The 27,528-nt window shown below is 43.1% G+C and overlaps 1 protein-coding gene across 7 annotated transcripts in view; it reads right to left on the bottom strand.

Annotated features, from left to right (window-relative positions):
* The window catches only part of PTPN18 (protein tyrosine phosphatase non-receptor type 18), a 49,391-nt gene extending 27,033 nt beyond the window's left edge, over positions 1-22,358 (bottom strand). For 5 of the 7 annotated variants that reach the window (XR_010322346.1, XR_010322348.1, XR_010322345.1 and 2 more), the window contains exons 1-5: positions 22,209-22,343; positions 18,898-19,006; positions 18,575-18,651; positions 18,397-18,492; positions 18,199-18,237 (exon numbers count right to left, since the gene is read on the bottom strand). Coding sequence is in view for 1 of the 7 variants with exons in the window: in XM_023556097.2 (XP_023411865.2) it covers positions 18,199-18,237; positions 18,397-18,492; positions 18,575-18,651; positions 18,898-19,006; positions 22,209-22,301 (414 nt within the window). In the remaining 6 variants the exon portion in view is untranslated. Of the gene's footprint in view, positions 1-18,198; positions 18,238-18,396; positions 18,493-18,574; positions 18,652-18,897; positions 19,072-22,208 lie in introns of all 7 variants that reach the window. The other 2 variants (XR_010322349.1, XR_010322350.1) reach the window with 2 other exon arrangements.
* Positions 22,359-27,528: the final 5,170 nt, after the last annotated feature.

The following is a 27,528-nucleotide window of genomic DNA, read 5'->3' as shown; positions in this document are numbered from 1 at the left end:
GTCTCAGACTGGATAAAGAAATACGATCCGTCTATATGCTGCCTAGAAGAGACACACTTTAGACTTAGAGACACAAACAAACTAAAACTCAAAGGATGGAAAAAAATATATCAAGCAAACAACAAGCAAAAAAGAAGAGGAGTAGCAATATTAATTTCGGACAAAATAGACTTTAAACTTAAATCCACCACAAAGGAAAAGAAGGACACTACATAATGATAAAAGGGACAATTGACCAGGAAGATATCACCATATTAAATACTTATGCACCCAATGACAGGGCTGCAAGATACATAAATCAAATTTTAACAGAACTGAAAAGTGAGACAGACACCTCCACAATTATAGTAGGAGACTTCAACACACCACTTTCGGAGAAGGACAGGACATCCAGTAAGAAGCTCAACAGAGACACGGAAGAGCTAATTATAACAATCAACCAACTTGACCTCATTGACTTATACAGAACTCTCCACCCAACTGCTGCAAAGTATACTTTTTTTTCTAGCGCACATGGAACATTCTCTAGAATAGACCACATATTAGGTCATAAAACAAACCTTTGCAGAGTCCAAAACATCGAAATATTACAAAGCATCTTCTCAGACCATAAGGCCATAAAAGTGGAAATCAATAACAGAAAAATTAGGGAAAAGAAATCAAATACTTGGAAACTGAACAATACCCTGCTGAAAAAAGACTGGGTTATAGAAGACATTAAGGAGGGAATAAGGAAATTCATAGAGTGCAACGAGAATGAAAATACTTCCTATCAAAACCTCTGGGACACAGCAAAAGCAGTGCTCAGAGGCCAATTTATATCGATAAATGCACACATACAAAAAGAAGAAAGAGCCAAAATCAGAGAACTGTCCCTACAACTTGAACAAATAGAAAGTGAGCAACAAAAGAATCCATCAGGCACCAGAAGAAAACAAATAATAAAAATTAGAGCTGAACTAAATGATTTAGAGAACAGAAAAACAATTGAAAGAATTCACAAAGCCAAAAGCTGGTTCTTTGAAAAAATTAACAAAATTGATAAACCATTGGCTAGACTGACTAAAGAAACACAGGAAAGGAAACAAATAACCCAAATAAGAATAACCGAATAAGAAACGAGAAGTCCTAGCCAGAGCAATTAGGCTAGACAAAGAAATAAAGGGCATCCGGACTGGCAAGGAGGAAGTAAAATTATCTCTATGTGCAGACGACATGATCTTATACACAGAAAACCCTAAGGAATCCTCCAGAAAACTACTGAAACTAATAGAAGAGTTTGGCAGAGTCTCAGGTTATAAGATAAACATACAAAAATCCCTTGGATTCCTCTACATCAACAAAAAGAACATCGAAGAGGAAGTAACCAAATCAATACCATTCACAGTAGCCCCCAAGAAGATAAAATACTTAGGAATAAATCTTACCAAAGATGCAAGAGACCCATACAAAGAAAACTACAAAGCACTACTACAAGAAATTCAAAAGGACATACTTAAGTGGAAAAACATACCTTGCTCATGGATAGGAAGACTTAACATAGTAAAAATGTCTATTCTACCAAAAGCCATCTATACATACAGTGCACTTCCGATCCAAATTCCAATGTCATTTTTTAAGGGGATAGAGAAACAAATCACCAACTTCATACGGAAGGGAAAGAAGCCTCGGATAAGCAAAGCATTACTGAAAAAGATGAAGAAAGTGGGAGGCCTCACTCTACCTGATTTCAGAACGTATTATACAGCCACAGTAGTCAAAACAGCCTGGTACTGGTACAACAACAGACACATAGACCAGTGGAACAGAATTGAGAACCCAGAATATAAATCCGTCCACATATGAGCAGCTGATATTTGACAAAGGCCCAGTGTCACTTAATTGGGGAAAAGATAGTCTTTTTAACAAATGGTGCTGGCATAACTGGATATCCATTTGCAAAACAATGAAACAGGACCCATACCTCACACCAAGCACAAAAACTAACTCCAAGTGGATCAAAGACTAAAACGATAAAGATCATGGAAGAAAAAATAGGGACAACCTTAGGAGCCCTAATACAAGGCATAAACAGAATACAAAACATTACCAAAAATGACGAAGAGAAACCAGATAACTGGGAGCTCCTAAAAATCAAACACCTATGCTCATCTAAAGACTTCACCAAAAGAGTAAAAAGACCACCTACAGACTGGGAAAGAATTTTCAGCTATGACATCTCCGACCAGCGCCTGATCTCTAAAATCTACATGATTCTGTCAAAACTCAACCACAAAAAGACAAACAACCCAATCAAGAAGTGGGCAAAGGATATGAACACACATTTCACTAAAGAAGATATTCAGGCAGCCAACAGATACATGAGAAAATGCTCTCGATCATTAGCCATTAGAGAAATGCAAATTAAAACTACGATGAGATTCCATCTCACACCAGCAAGGCTGGCATTAATCCAAAAAACACAAAATAATAAATGTTGGAGAGGCTGCAGAGAGATTGGAACTCTCATACACTGCTGGTGGGAATGTAAAATGGTACAACCACTTTGGAAATCTATCTGGCGTTATCTTAAACAGTTAGAAATAGAACTACCATACAACCCAGAAATCCCACTCCTCGCAATATACCCGAGAGATACAAGAGCCTTCATACAAACAGATACATGCACACCCATGTTTATTGCAGCTCTGTTTACAATAGCAAAAAGTTGGAAGCAACCACGGTGTCCATCAACGGATGAATGGGTAAATAAATTGTGGTATATTCACACAATGGAATACTACGCATCGTTAAAGAACGGTGACGAAATCTCTGAAACATTTCATAACATGGAGGAACCTGGAAGGCATTATGCTGAGCGAAATGAGTCAGAGGCAAAAGGACAAATATTGTACAAGACCACTATTATAAGATCTTGAGAAATAGTAAACCTGAGAAGAACACATACTTTTGTGGTTACGAGGGGGGGGAGGGAGGGGGGGGATGGTTTTTTATTGATTAATCAGTAGATAAGAACTGCTTTAGGTGAAGGGAAAGACAACACTCAATACATGGAAGGTCAGCTCAATTGGACTGGACCAAAAGCAAAGAAGTTTCCGGGATAAAATGAATGCTTCAAAGGTCAGCGGAGCAAGTGCGGGGGTCTGGGGAACATGGTTTGCGGGGACTTCTAAGTCAATTGGCAAAATAATTCTATTATGAAATCATTCTGCATCCCACTTTGAAATGTGGCGTCTGGGGTCTTAAATGCTAACAAGCGGCCATCTAAGATGCAGCAATTGGTCTCAACCCACCTGGAGCAAAGGAAAATGAAGAACACCAAGGCCACATGACAACTAAGAGCCCAAGAGACAGAAAGGGCCACATGAACCAGAGACCTACATCATCCTGAGACCAGAAGAACTAGTTGGTGCCCGGCCACAATCGATGACTGCCCTGACAGGGAGCACAGCAGAGGACCCCTGAGGGAGCAGGAGATCAGTGGGATACAGACCCCAAATTCTCATAAAAAGACCAAACTTAATGGTCTGACTGAGACTGGAGGAATCCCGGTGGCCATGCTCCCCAGACCTTCAGTTGACACAGGACAGGAACCATCCCCGAAGACAACTCATCAGAAATGAAAGGGACTGGTCAGCGGGTGGGAGAGAGATGCTGATGAAGAGTGAGCTAATTATATCAGGTGGACACTTGAGATTGCGTTGGCAACTCTTGTCTGGAGGGGGGTTGGGAGGATAGAGAGAGAGGGAAGCCAGCAAAATTGTCAAGAAAGGAGAGACTGAAAGGGCTGACTCAAGAGGGGGAGAGCAAGTGGGAGTAGGGAGTGAGATGTATGTAAACTTATATGTGACAGACTGATTGGATTTGTAAACGTTCACTTGAAGCTTAATAAAAGTTATTAAAAAAAAAAAAAAGAAGTGGGCAAAGGATATGAACACACACTTCACTAAAGAAGATATTCAGGCAGCTAACAGATACATGAGAAAATGCTCTTGATCATTAGCCATTAGAGAAATGCAAATTAAAACTACAATGAGATTCCATCTCACTCCAACAAGGCTGGCATTAATCCAAAAAACACAAAATAATAAATGTTGGAGAGGCTGCAGAGAGATTGGAACTCTTATACACTGCTGATGGGAATGTAAAATGGTACAACCACTTTGGAAATCTATCTGGCGTTATCTTAAACAGTTAGAAATAGAACTACCATACAACCCAGAAATCCCACTCCTCGCAATATACCCTAGAGAAATAAGAGCCTTCACACAAACAGATATATGCACACCCATGTTTATTGTAGCTCTGTTTACAATAGCAAAAAGCTGGAAGCAACCAAGGTGTCCATCAATGGATGAATGGGTAAATAAATTGTGGTATATTCACACAGTGGAATACTACGCATCGATAAAGAACAGTGACGAATCTGTGAAACATTTCATAACATGGAGGAACCTGGAAGGCATTATGCTGAGCGAAATGAGTCAGAGGCAAAAGGACAAATATTGTATAAGACCACTATTATAAGATCTTGGGAAATAGTATAAGCTGAGAAGAACACATACTTTTGTGGTTACGAGGCGGGGAGGGAGGGAGGGTGGGAGAGGGTTTTTTACTGATTAATTAGTAGATAAGAACCGCTTTAGATGAAGGGAAGGACAATACTGAATACATGGAAGGTCAGCTCAACTGGACTGGACTGGACCAAAAGCAAAGAAGTTTCCGGGATAAACTGAATACTTCAAAGGTCAGCGGAGCAAGGGCAGGGGTTTGGGGACTATGGCTTAAGGGGACTTCTAAGTCAATTGGCAAAATAATTCTATTATGAAAACATTCTGCATCCCACTTTGAAATGTGGCGTCTGGGGTCTTAAATGCTAACAAGCAGCCATCTAAGATGCATCAATTGATCTCAACCCACCTGGATCAAAGGAGACTGAAGAACACCAAGGTCACACGATAACTAAGAGCCCAAGAGACAGAAAGGGCCACATGAACTAGAGATTTACATCATCCTGAGACCAGAAGAACTAGATGGTGCCCGGCTACAACCGATGACTGCCCTGGCAGGGAGCACAACAGAGAACCCCTGAGGGAGCAGGAGATCTGTGGGATGCAGACCCCAAATTCTCACAAAAAGACCATACTTAATGGTCTGACTGAGACTAGAGGAATCCCGGCGGTCATGGTCCCGAAACCTTCTGTTGGCCCAGGACAGGAACCATTCCCGAAGACAACTCAGCAGACATGAAAGGGACTGGACAGTGGGTAGGAGAGAGATGCTGATGAAGAGTGAGCTAATGATATCAGGTGGACACTTGAGACTGTGTTGGCATCTCCTGTCTGGAGGGGGGATGGGAGGATAGAGATAGTTGGAAGCTGGCAAAATTGTCATGAAAGGAGAGACTGGAAGGGCTGACTGATTAGGGGGAGAGCAAGTGGGAGAACGGAGTAAGGTGTATATAAACTTAAATGTGACAGTCTGCCTTGATTTGTAAACATTCACTTGAAGCTCAATAAAAGTTAATAGAAAAAAAATACAAGTCTTAAAAAAAAAAAAACCCTATGGTGCACAGTCCTACCCTGACACACATGGGGTCATCACGAGTCAGAATTGCCTTGATGGCAACTGATCTTCTTATCCAGAATATACAAAGAAATTCTCACAACTCAATAATAAAAAATACAAACAACACAATTAATAAATAGGCAAAGAATCTGAATAGACATTTATTCAAAGAAGACATACAAATAGGCAATGAGAGCACATGAAAATATGTTTGCATAATTAGTCCTTAGGAACATAAAGTTACCAGATGACACAGCAATTCCACTCCTGCAGTTCTGCTCCTAAGTAGGAAAAAAATGTCTACACAAAAATCTGTACGTGAATGTTCACAGCAACATTATTCATAATAGCCAAAAAGTATAATAAAACTTTAATTGAATCGATTCTGACTCATAATGACCCAATAGGACAGAGCAAAACTGACCCACAGGGTTTCCAAGGCTGTAATCTTTACGGAACCTGACTGCCGCATCTTTCTCCCATGGAACCACTGGTGGGTTCGAACTGCTGAACTTTTTTTTTTTTTTTTCTTTCCCAATTCACTTCCCAGAAATTCTTAGGAAGGCAATCGCTTTTTCTTTATTCCACTTCCATGTACACTAAATTCTTCTAGCTTTTACATAAGCCATAACATTGTCTCTGGTCAGTGACCCCTCAAGAAACATGATGAGCAAATCAAATCCTAACAAACAGAAAGGTTTTACAGCTGCCCAACGTAATTGTTGCAGACGCTTGGTTAGGCTCTGGTCTCAAGATGTGAGCAAATTGCAATTGAGGTTAAAGGATACCATTTATTGTGGAAGCCAAGACTATTTTCAGGGGAGAGATCACAGGCAAACTCACCAATGGTACTTAATCTGCAGTGGAGTCAGGGCAGGTCTTCTACTGAGGCCACCCTCACAGTGGCAGAACTTTTTTTTTTTTATTGTGCTTTAAGTGAAAGTTTACAAATCAAGTCAGTCTGTCACACAAAAACTTATATACACCTAACTACATACTTCCAATTGCTCTCCACCTAATGAGACAACCTGTTCCCTCCCTCCACTCTCTCTTTTCGTGTCCATTTTACCAGCTTCTAACCCCCTCTACCCTCTTATCTCCCCTCCAGGGCGGGGGTGCCGACATAGTCTCAAGTGTCCACCTGATCCAAGAAGCTCACTCCTCACCAGCATCCCTCTCCAACCCATTGTCCAGTCCAATCCATGTCTGAAGAGTTGGCTTTGGGAATGGTTCCTGTCCTGAGCCAATAGAAAGTCTGGGGGCCATGACTACCAGGGACCTTCTAGTCTCAGTCAGACTATCAAGTCTGGTCTTTTTACGAGAATTTGGGGTCTGTATCCCACTGTTCTCCTGCTCCCTCAGGGGTTCTCTGTTGTGTTCCCTGTCAGGGCAGTCATAGGTTGTAGCCAGGCACCATCTAGCTATTCTGGTCTCAGGCTTATGTGGCCCTTTCTCTCTCTTGGGCTCACAATTTTCTTGTGTCCTTGGTGTTCTTCATTCTCCTTTGATCCAGGTGGGTTGAGACCAGTTGATGTATCTTGGATGGCTGCTTGCTATCGTTTAAGACCCCAGACGCCTCTTTCCAAGGTGGGATGCAGAATGTTTCCTTAATAGATTTAATTATGCCAATTGACTTAGATGTCCCCTGAAACCATGGTCCCCAAACCCCCGCCCCTGCTACACTGGCCTTCGAAGTATTCGGTTTATTCAGGAAACTTCTTTGCTTTTGGATTAGTCCAGTTGTGCTGACCTCTCCTGTACTGTGTGTTGTCTTTCCTGTCACCTAGAGTAGTTCTTATCTAATTAGTGAACATCCCTCTCTCTCCCTCCCTCCCCACTCTCATAACCATCAAAGAATATTTTCTACTCTATTTAAACTATTGCTTGAGTTCTTATAATAGTGGTCTTATACAATATTTCTCCTTCTGTAACTAATTTCGCTCAGCATAATACCTTCCAGATTTCTCCATGTTATGAAATGTTTCATAGATTCATCACTGTTCTTTATCGATGCATAGTATTCCATCGTATGAATATACCATAATTTATTTATCCATTCATCCGTTGATGGGGACCTTGGTTGCTTCCATCTTTTTGCTATTGTAAACAGTGCTACCATGAACATGGGTGTGCATATATCTGTTCTTGTAAAGGCTCTTATTTCTGTAGGATATATTCCAAGGAGTGGGATTGCTGGATCCTTTGGTAGTTCTATTTCTAGCTTTATAAGGAAGTGCCAAATCAATTTCCAAAGTGGTTGTACCATTTGACATTCCCACGAGCACTGTATAAGTGTTCCAGTCTCTCCACAGCCTCTCCAACATTTATTGTTTTGTGTGTTTTGGATTAATACCAGCCTTGTTGGAGTGAGATGGAATCTCATTGTAGTTTTCATTTCCATGTCTCTAATGACTCGACGGCACGGGGTTTTTTTTTAATGGCTGATGATCATGAGGATTTCCTCATGTATCTGTTAGCTACCTGAATGTCTTCTTTAGTGAAGTGTCCGTTCATATGTTTTGCCCATTTTTTAATTGGGTTATTTGTCTTTTTGCAGTTTAGTTTTTGCTGTATTATGTAGATTTTAGAGATCAGGTGCTGATCAGAGATGTAATACCTAAAAACTTTTTCCCAATCTATAGGTAATCTTTTTACTTTCTTGATGAAGTCTTTGGATGAGCATAGGTGTTTGATTTTTAGGAGCTCCCAGTTATCTAGTTTTTTTTCTGCATTGTTAGTAATGTTTTGTATACTCTTTATGCCATGTATTTTTTTTTTTAGGACTCCTAACGTCCCTATTTTTTCTTCCATGATCTTTATCGTTTTAAATTTTAAAGTCTTTGATGCATTTTGAGCTCGTTTTTGTGCATGGAGTGAGGTATGGGTCTTGTTTCATTTTTTTGCAGATGGATATCCAGTTATGCCAGCACCATTTGTTAAAAGTCTGTCTTTTCCCCCATTTAAATGTTTTGGGGCCTTTGGCAAATATCAACTGCTCGTATGTGGATGGATTTATGTCTGGATTCTCAATTCTGTTCCGTTGGTCTATGTATCTGCTGTTTTACCGGTACCAGGCTGTTTTGACTACTGTGGAGAAATAATAGGTTCTAAAATCAGGTAGAGTAAAGCCTCCCACTTTGTTCTTCTTTTTCAGTAATGCTTTACTTATCTGGGGCCTCTTTCCCTTCCATATGAAGTCGGTGATTTGTTTCTCCAACTAATTAAAGAATGTCATTGGAATTTGGATCAGAATTGCATTAAATGTATAGATCGCTTTTGGTAGAATAGTCATTTTTATAATGTTAAGTCTTCCTGTCCATGAGCAAGTTACATTTTTCCACTTATGTAGGTATCTTTGGGTTTTTGGGTAGGTATCTTTTGGTTTCTTGCTGAAGTATATTGTAGTTTTCTTTGTATAAGTCTTTTACATCTCTGGTAAGATTTGTTCCTAAGTATTTTATCTTCTTGGGGGTTACTGTAAATGGTATTGATTTGGTGATCTCCTTTTTGATGTTCTTTTTGTTGGTGTAGAGGAAACTAACTGATTTTTGCATGTTTATCTTGTATCCTGATACTCTGCTGAACTCTTCTTAGTTTCAGTAGTTTTTTTGAGGATTTAGTAGGGTTTTCTGTGTATAAGATCATGTTGTCTGCAAATAGAGATAATTTTCACTTCTTCCTTGCCAACCTGGATGCCCTTTATTCCTTTCTCTAGCCTAAGTGCCCTGGCTAGGACCTCCAGCACAATGTTGAATAACAGCAGTGATAAAGGGCATCCTTGTCTGGTTCCATTCTCAAGCGGAATGCTTTCAGGCTCTCTCCATCTAGGATGATGTTTCCTGTTGGCTTTGTATAAATGCCCTTTATTACGTTGAGGAATTTTCTTTCTATTCCTATTTTGCTGAGAGTTTTTATCATGAATGGGTGTTGGACTTTGTCAAATGTCTTTTCTGTATCAATTGATAAGATCATGTGATTCTTGTCTTTTGTTTTATTTATGTGGTGAATTACATTAACTGTTTTTCTAATGTTGAACCATCCCTGCATACCTGGTATGAATCCCACTTGGTCATGGTGAATTATTTTTTTGATATGTTGTTGAATTCTATTGGCTGGAATTTTGTTGAGGGTTTTTGCATCTAAGTTCATGAGGGATATAGGTCTGTAATTTTCTTTTTTTGTGGTGTCTTTACCTGGTTTTGGTATCAGGGATATGGTGGCTTCATAGAATGAGTTTGGGAGTATTTCATCCTTTTCTATGCTCTGAAATTCCTTTAGTAGTAATGGTGTTAACTCTTCTCGGGAAGTTTGGTAGAACTCTGCAGTGAAGCTGTCCGCGCCAGGGCTTTTTTTGTTGTTGTTGTTGGGAATTCTTTGATTACCTTTTCAATCTCTTCTTTTGTTATGGGTCTATTTAGTTGTTCTACCTCTGTTTCTGTTAGTTTAGGTAGGTAGTGTGTTTCTAGGAAATCAACCATTTCTTCTCGGTTTTAAAATTTGTTAGAGTACCATTTTTTATAGTAATCTGATATGATTCTTTCAATTTCAGTTGGGTCTGCTGTAATATCGCCCATCTCATTTCTTATTCGGGTTATTAGCTTCCTCTCCTGTTTTTCTTTTGTCAGTTTGGCCAGTGGTTTACCAATTTTGTTGATTGTTTCAAAGAACCAGCTTTTGGTCTTGTTAATTCTTTCAATTGTTTTTCTGTTTTCTGTTTCATTTAGTTCTGCTCTAACTTTTATTATTTCTTTTCTTCTGGTGCCTGTGGGTTTCTTTTGTTGCTCTCCTTCCATTTGTTCAAGTTGTAGGGGTAATTCTTTGACTTTGGCCCTTTCTTCTTTTTGGATGTGTGCATTTATTGATACAAATTGACCTCTGAGCACTGCTTTAGCTGTGTCCCAAAGGTTCTGATAGGGAGTGTTTTCATTCTCCTTGGATTCTATGAATTTCTCTACTCCATTCTTAATGTCTTCTATAATCCAGTCTTTTTTGAGCAGGGTATTGTTCAGTTTCCAAGTGTTTCATTTCTTTTCCCTGATTTTTCATTTATTGATTCCCACTTTTATGGCCTAATGGTCAAAGATGCTTTGTAATGTTTCAATGTTCTGGATTCTGCTAAGGCTTGCTTTATGACCTAATATGTGGTCTATTCTAGAGAATGTTCCATGTGCACTAGAAAAGAAAGTATGCTCGGTTGCTCTTGGGTGGAGTGTTCTGTATATGTCTATGAGGTCAACTTGGTTGATTGTGGCATTTAGATCTTCCATGTCTTTATTGAGCTTCTTTCTGGATGTCCTGTCCTTTACCGAAAGTGGTGTGTAGAAGTCTCCTACTATTATTGTGGAGCTGTCTATCTCACTTTTCAATGCTGATAGTTTGTTTTATGTATCTTGCAGCCCTGGCATTGGGTGCATAAATATTTAATATGGTTATATCTTCTTGGTGTATTGTCCCTTTAATCATTATATAGTATCCTTCCTTATCCGTTATGATGCATTTAACTGTATTTTGTCAGAAATTAATATTGCCACTCCTGCTCTTTTTTGATTGTTGTTTCCTTGATATATTTTTTTCCACCCTTTGAGTGTTTGTTTGTGTCTCTAAGTCTAAGGTGTGTCTCTTGTAGGCAGCATAGGGATGGATTGTGTTTTTTAATCCATTGTGCCACTGTCTCTTTATTGGTTCATTTAGTCCATTTACATTCAACATAATTATGGATAGGTATGAATTTAGTGCTCTCATTTTGATATCTTTTTTGTGTGTTGTTGACAGTTTCTTTTTCCCACTTAATTTTATGTGCTGAGTAGAGTATCTTTATATATTGTCCTTTCCTCATATTTGTTGTTGTTGATTTTATTACTGCTGAGTTTTTTTTTTTCTTGTATTTTATTTTGTTGAGTAGAATACTTTGTCTCCTTTGTGGTTACCTTACTATTTACCCCTATTTCTCTAAATTTAAACCTGACTTTTGTTTTTCTGTAGTGCCATATCTTCCTCTCCATATGGAAGGTCTATGATTACATTTCTTAGTCCCTCTTTATTGTTTTGATGTTGTCTTCTACTATATGATAACATCGTTGTTACTCTGTTTTGAGCTTTTTTTTTTTTTTTTTTAATCTTGCTTTGTTTTTTTGATTTCCCTGTCTGGGTTGACTTCTGATTGCTATGCCCAGTGTTCTAGTCTTGGGTTGATACCTCATATTATTGATTTTCTAACTGAAGAACTCCCTTCAGTATTTCTTGTAGTTTTGGTTTGGTTTTTACACATTTCCTAAACTTTTGTTTATCTTGAAATGTCCAAATTTCACCTTTATATTTAAGAGACAGTGTTTGCTGGATATATGGTTCTTGGCTGGGAAGTTTTTTCCTTCAATTTTTTAAATATGTCATCCCATTGCCTTCTTGCCTGCATGGTTTCTGCCGAGTAGTCAAGTTTATTCTTATTGGCTCTCCTTTGTAGGTGACTTTTCATTTATCCCTAGCTGCTCTTAAAATTCTGTCTTTATCTTAGGTTTTTGCAAGTTTGATTATAATATATCTTGGTGACTTTCTTTTAACATCTACCTTATGTGGAGTTCGATGAGCATCTTGGATAGATATCTTCTCATCTTTCACGATATCAGGGAAGTGTTCTGCCAACAAATCTTCAACAATTCTCTCTGTATTTTCTCTTATCCCTCCCTGTTCTGGTACTCTAATCACTCATAGGTTATTTCTCTTGATAGAGTCCCACATGATTCTTAAGGTTTCTTCATTTTTTAAAATTCTTTCATCTGATTTTTCTTCAAATATATTAGTGCCAAGTGATTTATCTTCGAGTTCAGAAATTCTGGCTTCTACTTGCTCAATTCTGCATCTCTGACTTTCTATTGAGATGTCTACTTCTATAATTTTATTGTTAATCTTCTGAATTTCTGATTGCTGTCTGTCTATGGATTTTTCCAGCTTATTAAACTTTTCATTATGTTCCTGAATAAACTTTCTCATTTCTTCAATTGCTTTATCTGGGTGTTCCTTGGCTTGTTCTGCGTATTGCCTCATTTCCTTCCTGATGTTTTGAAGGGTTCTATATGTTAATCATTTGTATTCTGGCTCTGGTAGTTCCAGGAATGCACTTTCATCTAGAAGATCACTGGATTCTTTGTTTCGAGAGCTTGTTCAGGTGATCATGTTCTGTTTCGTTATGTGACTTGATATTGACTGTTGTCTCTGAGCCATCTATAAGTTATTGTAGTAGTTTATGCTTGCTTACTGTGTCATAGCTTCTTGCTTTGTTTTGTTTTGATATACCCACACGGGTTGCTTGAGTGAGCTAGCCTGATTATTTTCGCCTTTGGAGCTCTGACGTCCTGTCACCAGATGGCTAGAGCTGTTATCAGGTATATCAGTCTAGGAGTCCATTCAGTTTTCTTGTATGAATTCATCTCAGGTGTTCAGGTAGGTGATCATCAAGTATGTGGTACAGGCTCTGTCCTACAGTCTTAGAGGGGCAGGGGTGATTGATGTAGGTACCGGTATCTGGTTGCAGCAGTGGGTCAAGCTCTCAACAAGGCAGTGGGGTTAGAACCAATGCCCGAGTGTCTCTGAGGAAAGCTCGTCCCTGTTCCCTACAGTGTGCAGGTGGGTGGGTTCTGCAGGTGGACCATGGGCACCCAAAGTTTTTGGTTGTAAGCATTGGGAGGTACCAGTTATCCCTGGACCCCTGTCGCATATGGCTGGGTGGCCTGAGTGGAGCTACCAGTCCTTAGGCCCCAGATGTGGGTAGGTGAAGACCCTGTTTAATAGACAAAACAATGTCAAAAATCAAACAGCCATGTCTCCACCGCACAGCTGAAACGGTTGGAGTCTACCAACAAGGGCCTGTTCTCCTGAAATATGCCCATACAGGTCCATGCAGAGGGGAAAGGTGTTCAAAGCCCACAGACCGTTTATGCCTGGACAACAGCCGCTTCTGTACTGAGCTCCCCCGGTTAGTGGAGCTGGCAAAATTATCTTTTCCCGCAACTGCAAATTTTTTCCTTCTCCAAGTCCGGGAGGATGGCTCTGGGCGCTCAGCAGTGCCTATCTGAGGCCCAAGAAATTCAGCTGTTGAAGCTGGCTTAGGCGTGGGGGGGTGTGGTAAAATAGATGCAAGTGCTTAGCTTTTGCCGAGAGCACCACTCTTCTCTGGTTCCAGAGGTGTGAGTAGGCTGTGTGGCTGGCTGTTTCTCCAGTCCACCACTCCCGGGAATAGCGCCTGATGGCTCCCTGTGATTCAGGTCCAGTAACTCCTCTCTGCTTCTGAACGATCTCTTCCTCTCCCTACCCCCTGTTCATTTTCTAAGATTGCCTTTGATGCCCAGGGCTCCTAGCTTGTCATAAATATACTCGTTTCACTTGTTTTTTGGGGGTCTTTCTTGTAAAGAGGGCTGGCCAGAAGCATCTGTCTATTCCTCCACCTTGGCTCCACCTCGGCTCCACCTCCTGAACTGCTGAACTTTTGGTTAGCAGCCAAGCACTTAACCATTGTGCCACCAAGACTCCTTGTCAAAAAGTATACACAAATTCTATCAACTGATTAGTGGATAAGTAAAATGGAATATTATTTGGCAATAAAAAATGAGTACTGATACATACTAAAATAAAACAATGAACCCTGAAAACATAACATTAAGTGAAAAAAGTCTGTCACAAAAAAACACATATTGTATGAGTTCATTTATATTAAATGTCCAGAGCAGGCAAAGTCTATTGGACCAAAAGTAGGTTAATGGTTGCCTGGGGCCCTGGTGGCATAGTGGTTATGAGCGCAGCTGCTAACCAGAAGGTCAGCAGTTTGAACCCACCAGCCACTTCTTGGAAACCCTACAGAGCAGTTCTGCTCTCTCCTATAGGGCTGCTATGAGTTGGAATCGATTGGACAGCAACGGGGTTAGGGCTGTAGAGTTTTGCAGGAAATGTGAAGTAACTGCCAATGGACATGAGATTTCTTTATGGGATGATGCAAATGTTCCAAAATTGATTGCCATGATCAGTGTAGTTGGTGCACAACTATGTGAATATGCTAAAGACAACTGAACTGTGCACTTTAAATTCTATCTCAATATAACCCGCTGCCAGCTCATATATACCCTACAGGACAGAGTAGAAATTCCCCATAGGGTTTCCCAGGGAGCAGCGGGTGGTGGATTCGAATTGCTGAGCTTGTGGTTAGCAGCCGAGCTCTCAACCACTGCACCATCAGGGCTTTGTATTTCAGGGCTTTGTTGTTGTTAGATGCTGTCGAGTCGGTCCCGACTCATAGCGACTGCATGCACAACAGAATGAAACACTGCCTGCTCCTGTGCCATCCTTACAATCGTTGTTATGCTTGAGCTCATTGTTGCAGCCACTGTGTCAATCCATCTTTCTGAGGGTCTTCCTCTTTTCCCCTGACTTTACCAATCACGATGTCCTTCTCCAAGGACTGATCCCTCCTGACAACATGTCCAAAGTATGTAAGGTGCAGTGTAGCCATCCTTGCTTCTAAGGAGCATGCCGGCTGTATCTCAATATAACTGTTTTTTAAAAAATAATCTAAAGGAAATATAATGGCAATGCATTGTGGAGTGTATATATATACACATAATATATATAATTAAAATGTATGGAAACAATAGCACAAAGTATGAGAAGGGAAAATGTAAATATACTATTGTAAAGTTCTTATATTTTATGTGATATGTACTGTATCATTTAAATGCAGACTAAGAAGTTAAAGGTACATATTGCAAACTCTAAAGGAACTGCCAAAAACCAAGAGGTATAGCTAATAAGTGAATAATGACTATAAAACAGATTCATAAAAAATTCTCAATCTGAAAGAATAGAGGAACAAAGAACAGATGGAACAAATAGAAAACAAATAGCAATATGAAAGATTTAAACTCAACCTTACTGATAATCAGCCTGACAGTATTGATAATTACATTATATTTAATTACATTAAAGGTAAACACATTAAATAATTCAATTAAAGGTAGAGATTGCCAGATTGATTAAATACAATATGCTGCCTACAAGAAACACACATTAAAAGTAAAGATTAAGACAAACTAACAGTGAAAGAATGGAAAAAGATATAACATGAAAACTGTAATGTAAAGAAATTTTAAGTGGCTCTATAAATTAATATCAAACAAAGTACACTTTGGTAAAGGATTATTAACAGAGATAAAGAGTACAGTACATAATGAAAAAGGGGTCGATTCATCACAAACATAACAATTTTATATGAATATACACTCAGTTATAGAGCTTTAAAGTACATGAAGCAGAAACCCTAAAAGTATGGCCTCCAGGCATTCTTTTAACTCAGTCCTGACGTCACCTCCTGAGGCTCACCCTTCACCCAAAGGTTAGAAAAAAAAAAATTTTTTTTTTTTTTTTAAAGGTTAGAGAGGCCCATAAAACAAAATGAGACTAAAGGGGCACACTAGCCTAGGGCAAGGACGAAAAGGCAGGAGGGTACAGGAAAGCTGGTAATGGGAGACCCGAGGTTGAGAAGGGAAGACTGTTGACATATCGTGGGGTAGTAACCAACGTCACAAAACAATATGTGTACTAAATATTTAATGAGAAGCTAGTTTCCTCTGTAAACCTTCAGCTAAAGTACTATTTAAAAAAAAAAATACATGAAGCAAAACAGAACTGATAGGAGAAATAGATAAACCTACAATTATAGTTGAAGATTTCAACACTCCTCTTTCATGAAATAATCGAGCAAGTAGACAAAATTCAGTAGGAATAATAAAAGATTTGAATTACACTATTGACAAACTTAATTGACATTATAGACAGTTGGAAAATGCAACATTCCTCTCTCAGTAATTGATGGAGCATGAAGAGAAGTAAGTCAGTAAAGATATGAAAGATCTGGACAACACTAACAACTTGATCTAACTGATATTCACAGAACATTCTTCATATCAAAGGCAGAATGGACATTCTTTTAAATTGCACACAGAACACTTACCAAGATACACAATATTTATGGCCATATTCATGTAAAGTTTCAATACATTTAAAAAGATTGAAATCAAACAAAGTGCATTCTCTAACCATAATGGAATTGCCAGAAATCAATAACAGAAAGACATGTGGAAAAGTCCCCAAATATTTGGAAACTAGGTAACACCCACGATTGAACACCATGGATCAAAGAAGAAATCACAAAGGAAATTAGGAAATACTTTTGGGATGAAGCTAAAACAGTCTTTAGAGAGAAATTAACAACATTAAATCTTACATATGAAAAAAGAAAAATCTCAAATCAGTGATCTGAGCTTCCACCTTAAGAAGCTAGAAAAGGAAGAGCATACGAATCCTAAATAAGCAGAAGGAAGGAAATAATAAAGATAGGAGAGGAAATTAATGGAATAGAAAATGACCAAACAATAGAGAAAATCAATAAAAGCCAAAGCTGGTTCTTTGAAAAAATTAATAAAATTGATAAACCCAGGGATTGGCAAACTTTTTCTGTAAAGGGCCTACAGCCTCTGTTGCCACTATTCAAGCCTGCCATTGTTATGTGCAAGCAGGCATGTGCAAACAACTGAGGGTGGCTCTGTTCCAATACATTTTATTTACAAAAACAGGAAGCAAGGCGGATTTGGCACACAGGCTGTAGTTTGTTAATCTTCACTCTAGCTTGACTGATGAAATTGAGAAAGAAAGAGAAAACACACATTACCACGATCAGGAATGAAAGAGGGATCATCACCACCTCAGTGCAGCCTCCAGGACTAGCCATCTATGCCAGGGCAACTCTACCTGTGCCCCAACCTACCCATGGCGCAGGTGAGGATGTAGAAACCAGGCTTCATGTCTATATCAAGCTATGTGCCCTCAGTGTTGACATACATTTATTAAGGAGACTATTCACGCCAATGGGCAAAACAAAGATCCCTGCCCTTGTGGAGTTTACCTTCTAATGGAGGAGACTGAGGATAGACAATCGTCATAATACATTCATAGATTATCTACTGTATTATCAGAAGACACATTCTTTTCAAGTGCGCACAGAACACTTGCCAAAATAGACCATATTTGGTCACACAGTAAGAACTGTGGGAAAAAAAGGAAACGTAGGACAGGGGAAGGAGATTGGGCATGCTGGGAATTTTAAATGGTGTGTGGGTTCAGAAAGGTCTCATTGAAAAAATAACTTTTGAGCAAAGACCTGAAGGTCGTGATGGAGAGATCCAGGCAGAGGAAAGGGCACAGGCAAAGGCCGTGAGGCAGAGCCACCTCTGGCACCTCTGAGGGATAGCAGAGGCCAGAGTGGAGTAAAGAAAGGGGAGAGTGTTGGAAAGATTAGGTGTGTAAGGAGTGCCAGATGATAGTGGGCCTATGGTCTCTGGCATGAAGTGGGGGTGGGAAGCCAGCAAGAAGGGAGTTACCAACACTAGGGGGATGAGTAGGAGGAACAGAAATAAAAAGGTAAAAATCCACAAAAAACTAAACGAAGTAATAGTGAGCTTTCCATAGCCACAGCAGGTACCTCCAAGAACTGGGCCCTCTGGTCCTGGGTTCAGGAAGGAGCAAATAAGATTCCATCTCCCTCCTCGCTGCACAAAGGCATGCATATTCTGGTGGGCTGAAGACACTTACCTGCCCTTGCTCCATCTCTCTACACGCCATCAGGATCACCTAGACAAGAGACGGAGGTGATCTGGGTTAGGGGATCCGTGGGAACAGGATCAAGGGAGAACTAACAAGGTCACTGATGAGAGGAGATGCCCAGAGTCAGGAAACAGGGCAAAGGAAGATTCACGGCATTAGGACCACCCACACTCTTCCCAAACTGACCTTGACCTCAAACTCCCAGACCAGGCGCCAGAAATCTAGCAGCGTGTGAGGCAGAGGTCCTTGTGTGGCGATGTAGGCCTGGCTTCCATCTGCACCCTGGCAAAGGCTAAGTTCACTGTAGACTGCTCCTCCACCACTCCCTTTCCACCTCCTCCTCCCTCCTGACCCCCAGCCTGACCCGGATGAAGTTGCCGTTGATGTAGTCGCCATGTCCTTCCTCCTGCAGCAGGGAGAGGATCACTCTTGTCTGATCATCTGCCAGCAAGAAAGGTGGAGTTTGGGGTCACAGAGGCCCTGACAATCCCCTGGACAAAAGTCAGAGGGGGACAGTAAAGGCCTGAGATTCCACAGAGTTGCCCTCATGGCTGCTCAGGAGAAATGTGGCCAAGGCAAGGTTCTCTGAGAGAGCTGGCTGCTAAGGATGGGTGACCTGAGGTCTTTGCTGACACCAGGACTGCTGCACAGTGCCACTGGCTCCCTCTGAAAGGCTCTCTGACTTACAGGGCAGCACGTCTTTGTAGCGGTTCTTCTTCATGTTCCCCAGCTGACTGGCTGCCTCCGTGGAGCAGACACCCTCAGTCTTCCAGGAGGCTGAGCGAGCCCGGATGTCCTAGGGAGGCACCGGGAACAGACGAAGTGGAGAGAGGAGAGAGAGAGAAGAGCCACATCAGAGTCCTGGTGACAAGGGGACACTCATTGTGATACAAAGGCAAGTGATGAATTAGGAACCCACGGTTAGCACAGAGCCTGGCTAGTAATGATGTTAACAATAATGGTGACCCAGAGCACCTTCTCTGTGCCAGCTTCTGTGCTAAGGGCATAAAATAATCACAGGTGCCTACAAAGTGGGTACTATTATTAACATCCCCATTGTGCCAGTGAGAAAGCTGGGGCATGGAGTAGTTGAACGATTTTCGAAGGTTACACAGATAGGAAGTGGCAGAATAAGGAATAAACTAGGTCTCTCAGCACAGGTCACACATACAGTGAGGACTCCACCTACATTATATTGTATTATACTATGCATTATTTAATATATCATAAACATAATATACGATAATATACAATGTATATTAATTATAATATATAATGCATATGTGTTATGGATTGAATTATGTTCCAAAAAAGTATTTATTGTAATTCCTAACCTCCGTGCTTTTGACTATAATCCCATTTGGGAATGGGTTATGTTAATGAGACAGAATTTGTGCAGGTAACGTTTTGAGTCAATCTCTTTTGAGATATAAAAGAGATTAAAACAAGCAAGCCAGAAAGCAGAGGTGGAGGAAGACTGATGCCAAGCCACATGAAGATCTCCAAGGACCTTTCCCCAAAGCCAACAGAGAGAGGAAGTTGACACCCTGAATTTGGACTTCCAGCCTCCTTAACTGTGAGAAAATAAATTTCTGTTAAAGCCATCCACTTGTGGTATTTCTGTCATAGCACCACTAGATAACTAAAACAATACGCAAAATGTATATAAAGACAAAATGTACTCTATTACTGTTATATTATAATTAATGAATAGCATATTACCATCATTATCAGGTATTCATAATCAATATGATAATAATTAACACCTGGCAACACCTTTTGTGTGCCAGTCACCACCCTAAGTGCTTTGCTCATGCCCATGTGATCATTTAAGCCCAAAGACATCCTAGTGTAGTAGGTACCACTATACAGATGGGAAACCGAGGCCCAGAGAGCATGAGCACCTCTACCAGGTCTTATGCACTGTCCCCAACGATGCTACACAGGCATGGTGTCATCTATCACATGGGTATTATATGTTCACATGTATTATGTATGTTTTCATTTTGCATAAAATATGCATTTTACGTTCGTTGTACATTTCTTATTTAGTGTTTTACAATTTTACAATACCTATAAAAAAATTTAAAAATTTTTTTTTTATTTTTCTATTTATGGAGCCCTGGTGGCACAGTGGTTAACGTGCTCAGCTGCTAACCAAAAGGTTGGCAATTCAAACTTACCAGCTGCTCTGAGGCAAAAAGATATGGCAGTCTGCTTCCATAAAGATTTATAGCCTTGGAAACCCTATGGGGCAGTTCTACCCTGGAACTGGCTTGAAGACAATTATTTTTTTATTTGCTTAAATTATTACAGATTTATCTTATACTTTCCTAAGAATGGCGTGGGGGCAGTCTCTGACCTCTTCTAACTTCAAGGGGGAAGGAGAATCAAGATCAATAGCCCAAGGCTGATTCTCATGAGGCAGAAGTCAGACACACCTCCTCTCTCAACCATCTTCACCAATTCTGACACCAACTGTCCCTCCCACGGCACTCTCCATTTCTCTGCTGGGTTTGATAATTCATTGAAATGACCACACAGAACTCACAGACAATACTCAAGACTGTTGTTGTGCGCCCATCAGCTGATAAATCAATTTTGCATCACAGTGACCGTATATGACAGAGTAGAACTGCCCCACTGGGATTCCTAGGCTGTAATCTTTAGGAGAGCAGATTACCAGGTCTTTTCTACAGCAGAGTTGCTGTGGGTTTGAACCATGCAGCCAAGCACTTAACCACTGCATCACCAGGGCTCCTCGTTTATGTATAACCCATTGCCGTCGAGTAGATTTATGTTATATTTATCAAATTTATTTTATATATATTATTTTATAAAATTACTCAAATGTGTTTATATAAATTATTCATACTTGTATTTATTTTACACGTTTACTACATATTTTAGGAAGCCGTGATGGCATAGTGGTTAAAGCGATTGGCCACTAACCAAAAGGTCAGGGGTTGGAACCCACCAGCTCAGTTGGCGGAGAAAGGCGTGTCAGTCTGCTTCTGTAAAGATTTCAGCCTTGGAAACCCTATGGGCAATTCCACTCTGTCCTATAGGGTCGCTATGGGTTTGGTTTATTAGATACTTTATATGAATTTATTACGTACCTATTATATATTTCGACGGCCCTGGGTTTTTGGGTGTTACATATTTCATGTTTCCAAATTTGATAGAGAAGTCACCATATATTGTGTCTACGTACTTGTACAGTATGTTTCTATATTTGTTACATAAGGTTTCATTGTGTCTATAGTATCTCATACCTAAGACACTTCATTAGTGCTTGGTTGGCATCGCTTTGCATTACCCCATTGTAATGTTTACAATCTTTATAACTAGTGGCAAAACCTCCTATGAAGTGAGTGTTCAAGATGTGCGAAGCGCTTTTCTCACATCAGCCATTCAATCCTCAGGCCAGTTTGGTCATTAACGTCCCCATTTTTACTGAAGGTGGCACCAAGTAACGCGCCCCAGCTGCTTTTGGGAAAGGGCCGGGCGTCCACACCCTCCCCCGCGGCCAGTCCTCCTGGTTCCTCTTCCCCCTGCTCACACTTCCTTCTTCCTCCATGACCACGGGGTGACCGCTGGGTCGCCTGAAGCGGCCACTGGGGTCGGCGGTCCATATAGCCATAGGTGAGCGCCCGCCGGCCGCTTCCCCGCTGCACTGCCGCGGGATTGCTCCCGGAGCGCGAGCAGGAAGCGAGAATCCCGAGGGTGTGCAAGGGGACCCGCCCGTCCCAGGCTGGGGGACTTCGCCCCTGCGGGCACCACTCCGACCGGCCACGCCAAGAGGTGAAGACAAAGGCAGGGAGAGACAGAGCAAGAGAGGAGAGAGGGCTGCTGGCAAGAGAAAAATAGGAGAGACACCCCCGGGACTCCGAGAGAGAGAAGGCGAAGCGCGGCAGGACGCCCAGAGGGAACAGGTGTCCCGGGCAGTCCAGAGGAGCCCGAGCGTGCCACTAGACTGTCCACATTCTCTCACTCACGCGGAACTCGCCGGAGAGGATCGCAGCCTTATGGCCGCCCCGCGCCTCCAGCTGCTCCAGGAAGCTGCGCGCGGAGTCCAGGCTGCGACTCATGACGCCACGGGCCTGCGAGGTCCACTCGGACTGCGGAGCTCCGCGCGCCCAGCGAGTATAGACCCCGCGGGCGGCGGGGCCTGCTGCGGACCGCCCGGCTCCTGTCGGTGCCAGCCAATGGAAGCGCGCAGCGGCAGGCGGGGCGCGCTCCTCTGCCAATGACGCGCAGAACCCTGCCAAGCCCCGCCCACAGGCGCCCGGGGCCGAGGGGTGCCTCCAGAGCCCCTAGCGCCATTGGTCCAGGCCGGGGGAAGCGAGTCCAGCCTGGCCGGGCTGCGCCCGCGTTCTCCCACTGACACTTCGTCGGGGATCCACTCCCGGGGTTGACCCCGAGGCGCGCGCGCTGGATGGATGGCCGCGGCCCAGCCCCCAGCCCCTTCGCGCCCCGGGTCTCCTGAGCAGGCTCCTCTCTGGGGACCTGGCGTGGGACCCGGGCCGCAGGCGCGGCAGAAAGTGGAGTCGAGCGCGCGGATCCCGCTCTTTCTCGTGTCCGGCGGACTCAAGAGGGCCGGGCGTCGCGACGTTTGCGCTCCAGCCAGGTCCGAGGGAGGCCAAGCGAGGCGGGCCCACCCGACCTGGCCCCAGTAAAGACACCAAACCACTCGCAGTGTGGAAAAGACCAGGTTAAAGCAGGCGCTTCAGTAGGTGATTATTTCCTGTTTCCTCCCTTTCCCCCAGGCTGCGAGGGGCTGAGGGCGCCAGGGTCCAGTGCTGTTTTGAGCATCTCAACCCGGATAAATTTGACGGGATTCTGAGAACTGAGGCACTGCAAGTGGGGTTGGGGCGGGGGGGGGGGGCAGGCTCTCTCACAAGGCTTTTAAAGAGTTTCTCTATTTTTCTCCCATCTTCTGGTAATGTGCAAGAGAAAGGTAGAGATGCTGCTGCTGCCCTGCCCCTGGAGTCACCCAGGTGAGGCTGGAGAGAATGGACAGGCGCCCAGGGACCCGCCAGGGACCTGGCCTGGGTAGATAAGTCAGCCTGTCCCTCACCCGGGTCATGGGAGGAATTTCGGTGGGGACATCATTTAGATGTAGAAGGATGGTCACTGGGGGAACTCAGATGTGCTCCAAGTCACTGCAGGTCAACTGAATCAACGTTGTCAGGTTGCCAGTTTAACCCTTTGAAGGATCAAGGTGTCAGGGATGCGCAAACCCCTAAAGGACCCAACCAAACAACTAAACCCGTTGCCATCAATTCCTGATTCATAGGTACCCTATAAAGGAGCAGATAGTACTTTTGACTTTGTGGACTATATGGCAGGTTCCAATAAAACTTTATTTATGGACACTGCAGTTTGAATTTCATGTAATTTTCATGAAATATTCTTCCTTAGATTTATTTTCAGTGGCCCACACAGGCTGTAGTTTGTTGGTACCAGTTTAAATGATTGAGGAGCATATGGTGGGGGGGGGGGGTCACTGAGAGCTCAGGGCTTATCATCGTTTATCACCTTAATCTTTGAGGGTTTAAAGGGGGCCAGTAGGGTCAATAATGATCATTGAGGACAGGTAATAGTGGATTCATAAAAGGTCAGTGGAGGTTCTTAAAAGATTAATGGGATGGGTGGGTCAGTGGGGTCACTGGACACAGAGGGGCTATCAGTGTATGTTAATGGTAATCACTGGGAGATCTGTGGTTAATTTGGGATGAGGCGTCAATGAAAGACAGTAAAGTAAGTGAGGGGCCACTGAGATTTGGACTGTTAATTGCAGGGTCTAAAGCGTCAGAGATGGTTATAGAGGGCTCCTATTCAGGGCATAATAGTGAATGTCAGTGGAATCATTGAGGTCCTGTGGATGCTCACAGGTTGTTGGAAACTCAGTGAGGTCAATGGGAGTGGTTGTCTTTGGGGATATAAAGATATCAGTGAACTTCGAGAAAATACCGAGGTTCATTAGGGGAATCATGGCGGATGTCTGAGTCCCTTAGTATTTGTGGGTACTAATGGGCGTTATTTGGGGCTAGTGGATACTACAGTAAGTGGGGGAGGGTCATGAAAGGTCTTTGTGGGCCCTAGTGGTAGTGGATGTCATTGGAGGTCAGAGGAGGAGGAGTCCTTGGGAGGCCAGTGGTCATGGGAGCACGGTGGTACCCGGGAAGCAGTGGGGAACAGTGGCAGCAATGGGGGACCACTGGGTCATCTGTGTTATCTATGATGGTAAGCAGGGGATGGGCAGGGGGCTGACACAGTGACAAGGGAAGTCTCTCCACCTGACTGGCTGGGGATCTGCTGTCCAACTATTTGTCTGACTTGGGGCATGGGATCTGTTGATCTGAGCATCTATCAGTCTGCTTCACTTGAAGGTCTGTCTATCCAGCTTGCTTGGGGGAATCTGTCTATACTGCTGAGTCTTTCTCACAGGTTGGGGGTCAGTCTTGCTGGCTGAGGGTAAGCCTGTCTGTTGCTAAAGTCTGGCTGGCTGGTTGACTGAGTGAGAGTAAGGCAGCTGTCTCTCCAGTTGGTTTAACATCTTTGTTCAGTTCTAGGGGGAAGGGGAGCCTGTCAGCGAGGTTCTGTCTTCTCATTGCCTGGGAGTCCATCTTCCAGTTGGTTTGCGAGGCGGGGCGGGGGCAGAGGGGAGCCCATGTGTCTGTCTGGCCACAGGTCTATCTGGCTGTCTGGGTGGAGTCTTTTCATCTGAAAACCTGTGCACATGTTCATCTGTCCGTCCAGCTGAGTCTGTTTCCTTAAGGTTCTATCTGTCCAGCTAGAAGTCTGTCTGGCTAAGGGGGTGTATGTATCTCTCTAGCTGGGGTCTGTGTGTCTGACTGACTAGGGGTCTCTTTGGAGATCCATCTTTCTATCTGGCTGAGGATCTGAATAAACTAGCTATGTGCTCCTTTGTTGCCTATGGACATGAGTGGCTAAGCTATTGTCAACTTGTCATGCTTCCATCTAGATTGGGTGTTTTGTCTTTCTGGCCAGGTGTCTATTCCCATTCCATTTCCACCCCTCTTGAGCATTTAACCCACTTACCCTCCTGACCCTGACCATCCCATCATGTCTCTCCAAACATCTAAACTTGCCCATCTTGCCCTCCACTTCACTTAAGCTGGGTGTTGGGGATGGGGGAGACCCAGAAGCCTCCTCCAGGAGCCCTTGGCCTACCCCACTACTCCCTTCCCCCCAGATGACTGCAAGCTGGTATTCTTCCAGTGGATTTCCTCTGCTGGTGGCCCTCTTGTTCACTGTCTGCAGCAGTCCCACGCAGTGGAAACAGCTGGCAAGGCAAACGTGCAGACCCTGAACACATGAGAACCACACAGAGGACAGCTCAGAGGGCAGCTGCACTGGTTGCTCAGCAGGGCCAAAAGGACAGGGGCCTGGAGGGCGTTCCAGGTGCCTCTACATGCCATGAGGAGGCTGGCCTGAGCTACTGGCACAAAAGGAAAATAGCAACTCTACAGTGGAGAAACCTGGCCCAGGAGTTTTCTGGGGAGATATTTTGAGACTATAAGCCCTACTGTATGGCTGGCTTCCTTTTTAACTAGGCCAATGGAGGGTAAAATTAATTTGAAAAAAAATCTTCCACTGCTCCACAGTTAAGAAATTGTGGGCTAGATGGGCTATTGCCTTGGCCCATCCACAAATCTGGCATTGGCCCCACTTGGCAAGTAGGACACATGGCAGCTTTTGTTAGTCTCCTCTCCCATCAGGGGTTTCAGCATTTTGAATATAGGATTCTTTCTGGTCCCTCTCTGGGTAACAGGTCAGCAGCTGAGAGCTGAAGGAGAAAAGCCACCCCACCCTTTCTGGGCCTTAGCCCCAGCCCCCAAGCCTACCTTATGCCCAGTCTTTGTGGAAGACTGCCTTTGGGAACAGCCTTGTAATTCTGCTTCAAGGAGGTAGGGGGCAACATTGGAAAAATAGGAGGGAAAACCCTCTTGCTATTTCTAAAACACCATGTCCTTAAAATGCTCATACCAGCTTTTCCCCCAGGCTGGCCCCACTCTTCTCCAGGGCAGACCTAGGCATGCTCACTTTCACGTGTGCACAGCACAAGCCCCTGGTGCTGGCACATGTACCTGGAGTAAACAAACTCAGCCCTGGGCCTCTGAGCTCGGGCTCCTGTGAGCTCCAGACAGACAGAGGCTCTGACAGCGATGCTGACAGAGCCCTGGGGCCTCTGTGGATGGCCAGAGCTGAGCAGATGGCCCTGCTGCCTCAGCCTGCAGTGTCTACCACCTAATTCTAGTCCAGCCCCAGCACACCTCTGTGTGTGCAGCCCTGGGCTTAGGTGGAGCAAGGTTCCCTTCATTTGGATAAGACCCTCTGGTGGTGTTTTTTAAGACTGACACTGGGGTTCTGCACACTGAGTGTCCCCACAACATCATGGCTGAGCAAGGTCCCCACAAAAACCAGAGTGACAAGCAGACTCATTTGCATTGGCCTCTCTCACCCAGTTATGCCACTGGAGAGAAGTGTACACCCATACTTGACTGAGTGTAAATAACTCCAGAAGGACACCTCAGGGTCTAAAACCAGTTATTACCTGCCTATAGGGAAAGAAAATGATTGGCTAGCAGGGAAGAATGGGCACACAGATTTGGGAAATTTTTGTCTTCTTTATCCCCTTACTTCTTGAATTTTGAACCATGAATTAATTTTTGGTTCACAAAATCACATTTTAAAAGAAAGCGCATGGAATAATTCCCCAAGGTTGTGGGTTGTGGGGCTAATTCTGAACCATGTCTACCTGACGCCAAGCCCTAGGCTGGACCTCTGACACAGACAATACATGACTACTCTGTAGCATTTTCACCATCGCCAGCAGATCTCTAGCCTTCTTTGAAGGAAATGAAAACCTGAACTACAGAATCCTAGAAGAGCAAATGGGAATTGGGAGGAAAAGAACCCCCCAGTAAGCTCTACACTCCCTCCCCTACACTGGGGCTGAGGGTGAGTTGAGGGGCAGGCCCCTTTCAGCAAGGGACACTACTGGGCCCAGCCATACCTTGAGGTGGGCATGTGTACTACAGTCAGGCCCCAACACTCAAGATTCTCCCTGAAAAGTCATACACAGACATTCAGTAAAGAGATCAAGGATGACTCGAGGGGGCACTCCCACCGCTGCTGCAGCTAGCCAAGGGCATCCTCAAGTCCTAGCCAATTCAATGTGGCAAGGAAAAAAAAAAAGATCTATAAAACCAGAAACAAGGAGTCAAAAAATCTGCAACTAGCAGATGGCATAATAGCTGGAAAGTTCTGGAGATCTTGGAAATCTTA

The sequence above is a fragment of the Loxodonta africana genome, chromosome 6 (assembly GCF_030014295.1).
Source record: "Loxodonta africana isolate mLoxAfr1 chromosome 6, mLoxAfr1.hap2, whole genome shotgun sequence".
NCBI classification, from domain to species: Eukaryota; Metazoa; Chordata; class Mammalia; order Proboscidea; family Elephantidae; genus Loxodonta; species Loxodonta africana.
The sequence above is the reverse complement of the archived record's forward strand: the minus strand, read 5'-3'. Positions and strand labels throughout refer to the sequence as shown.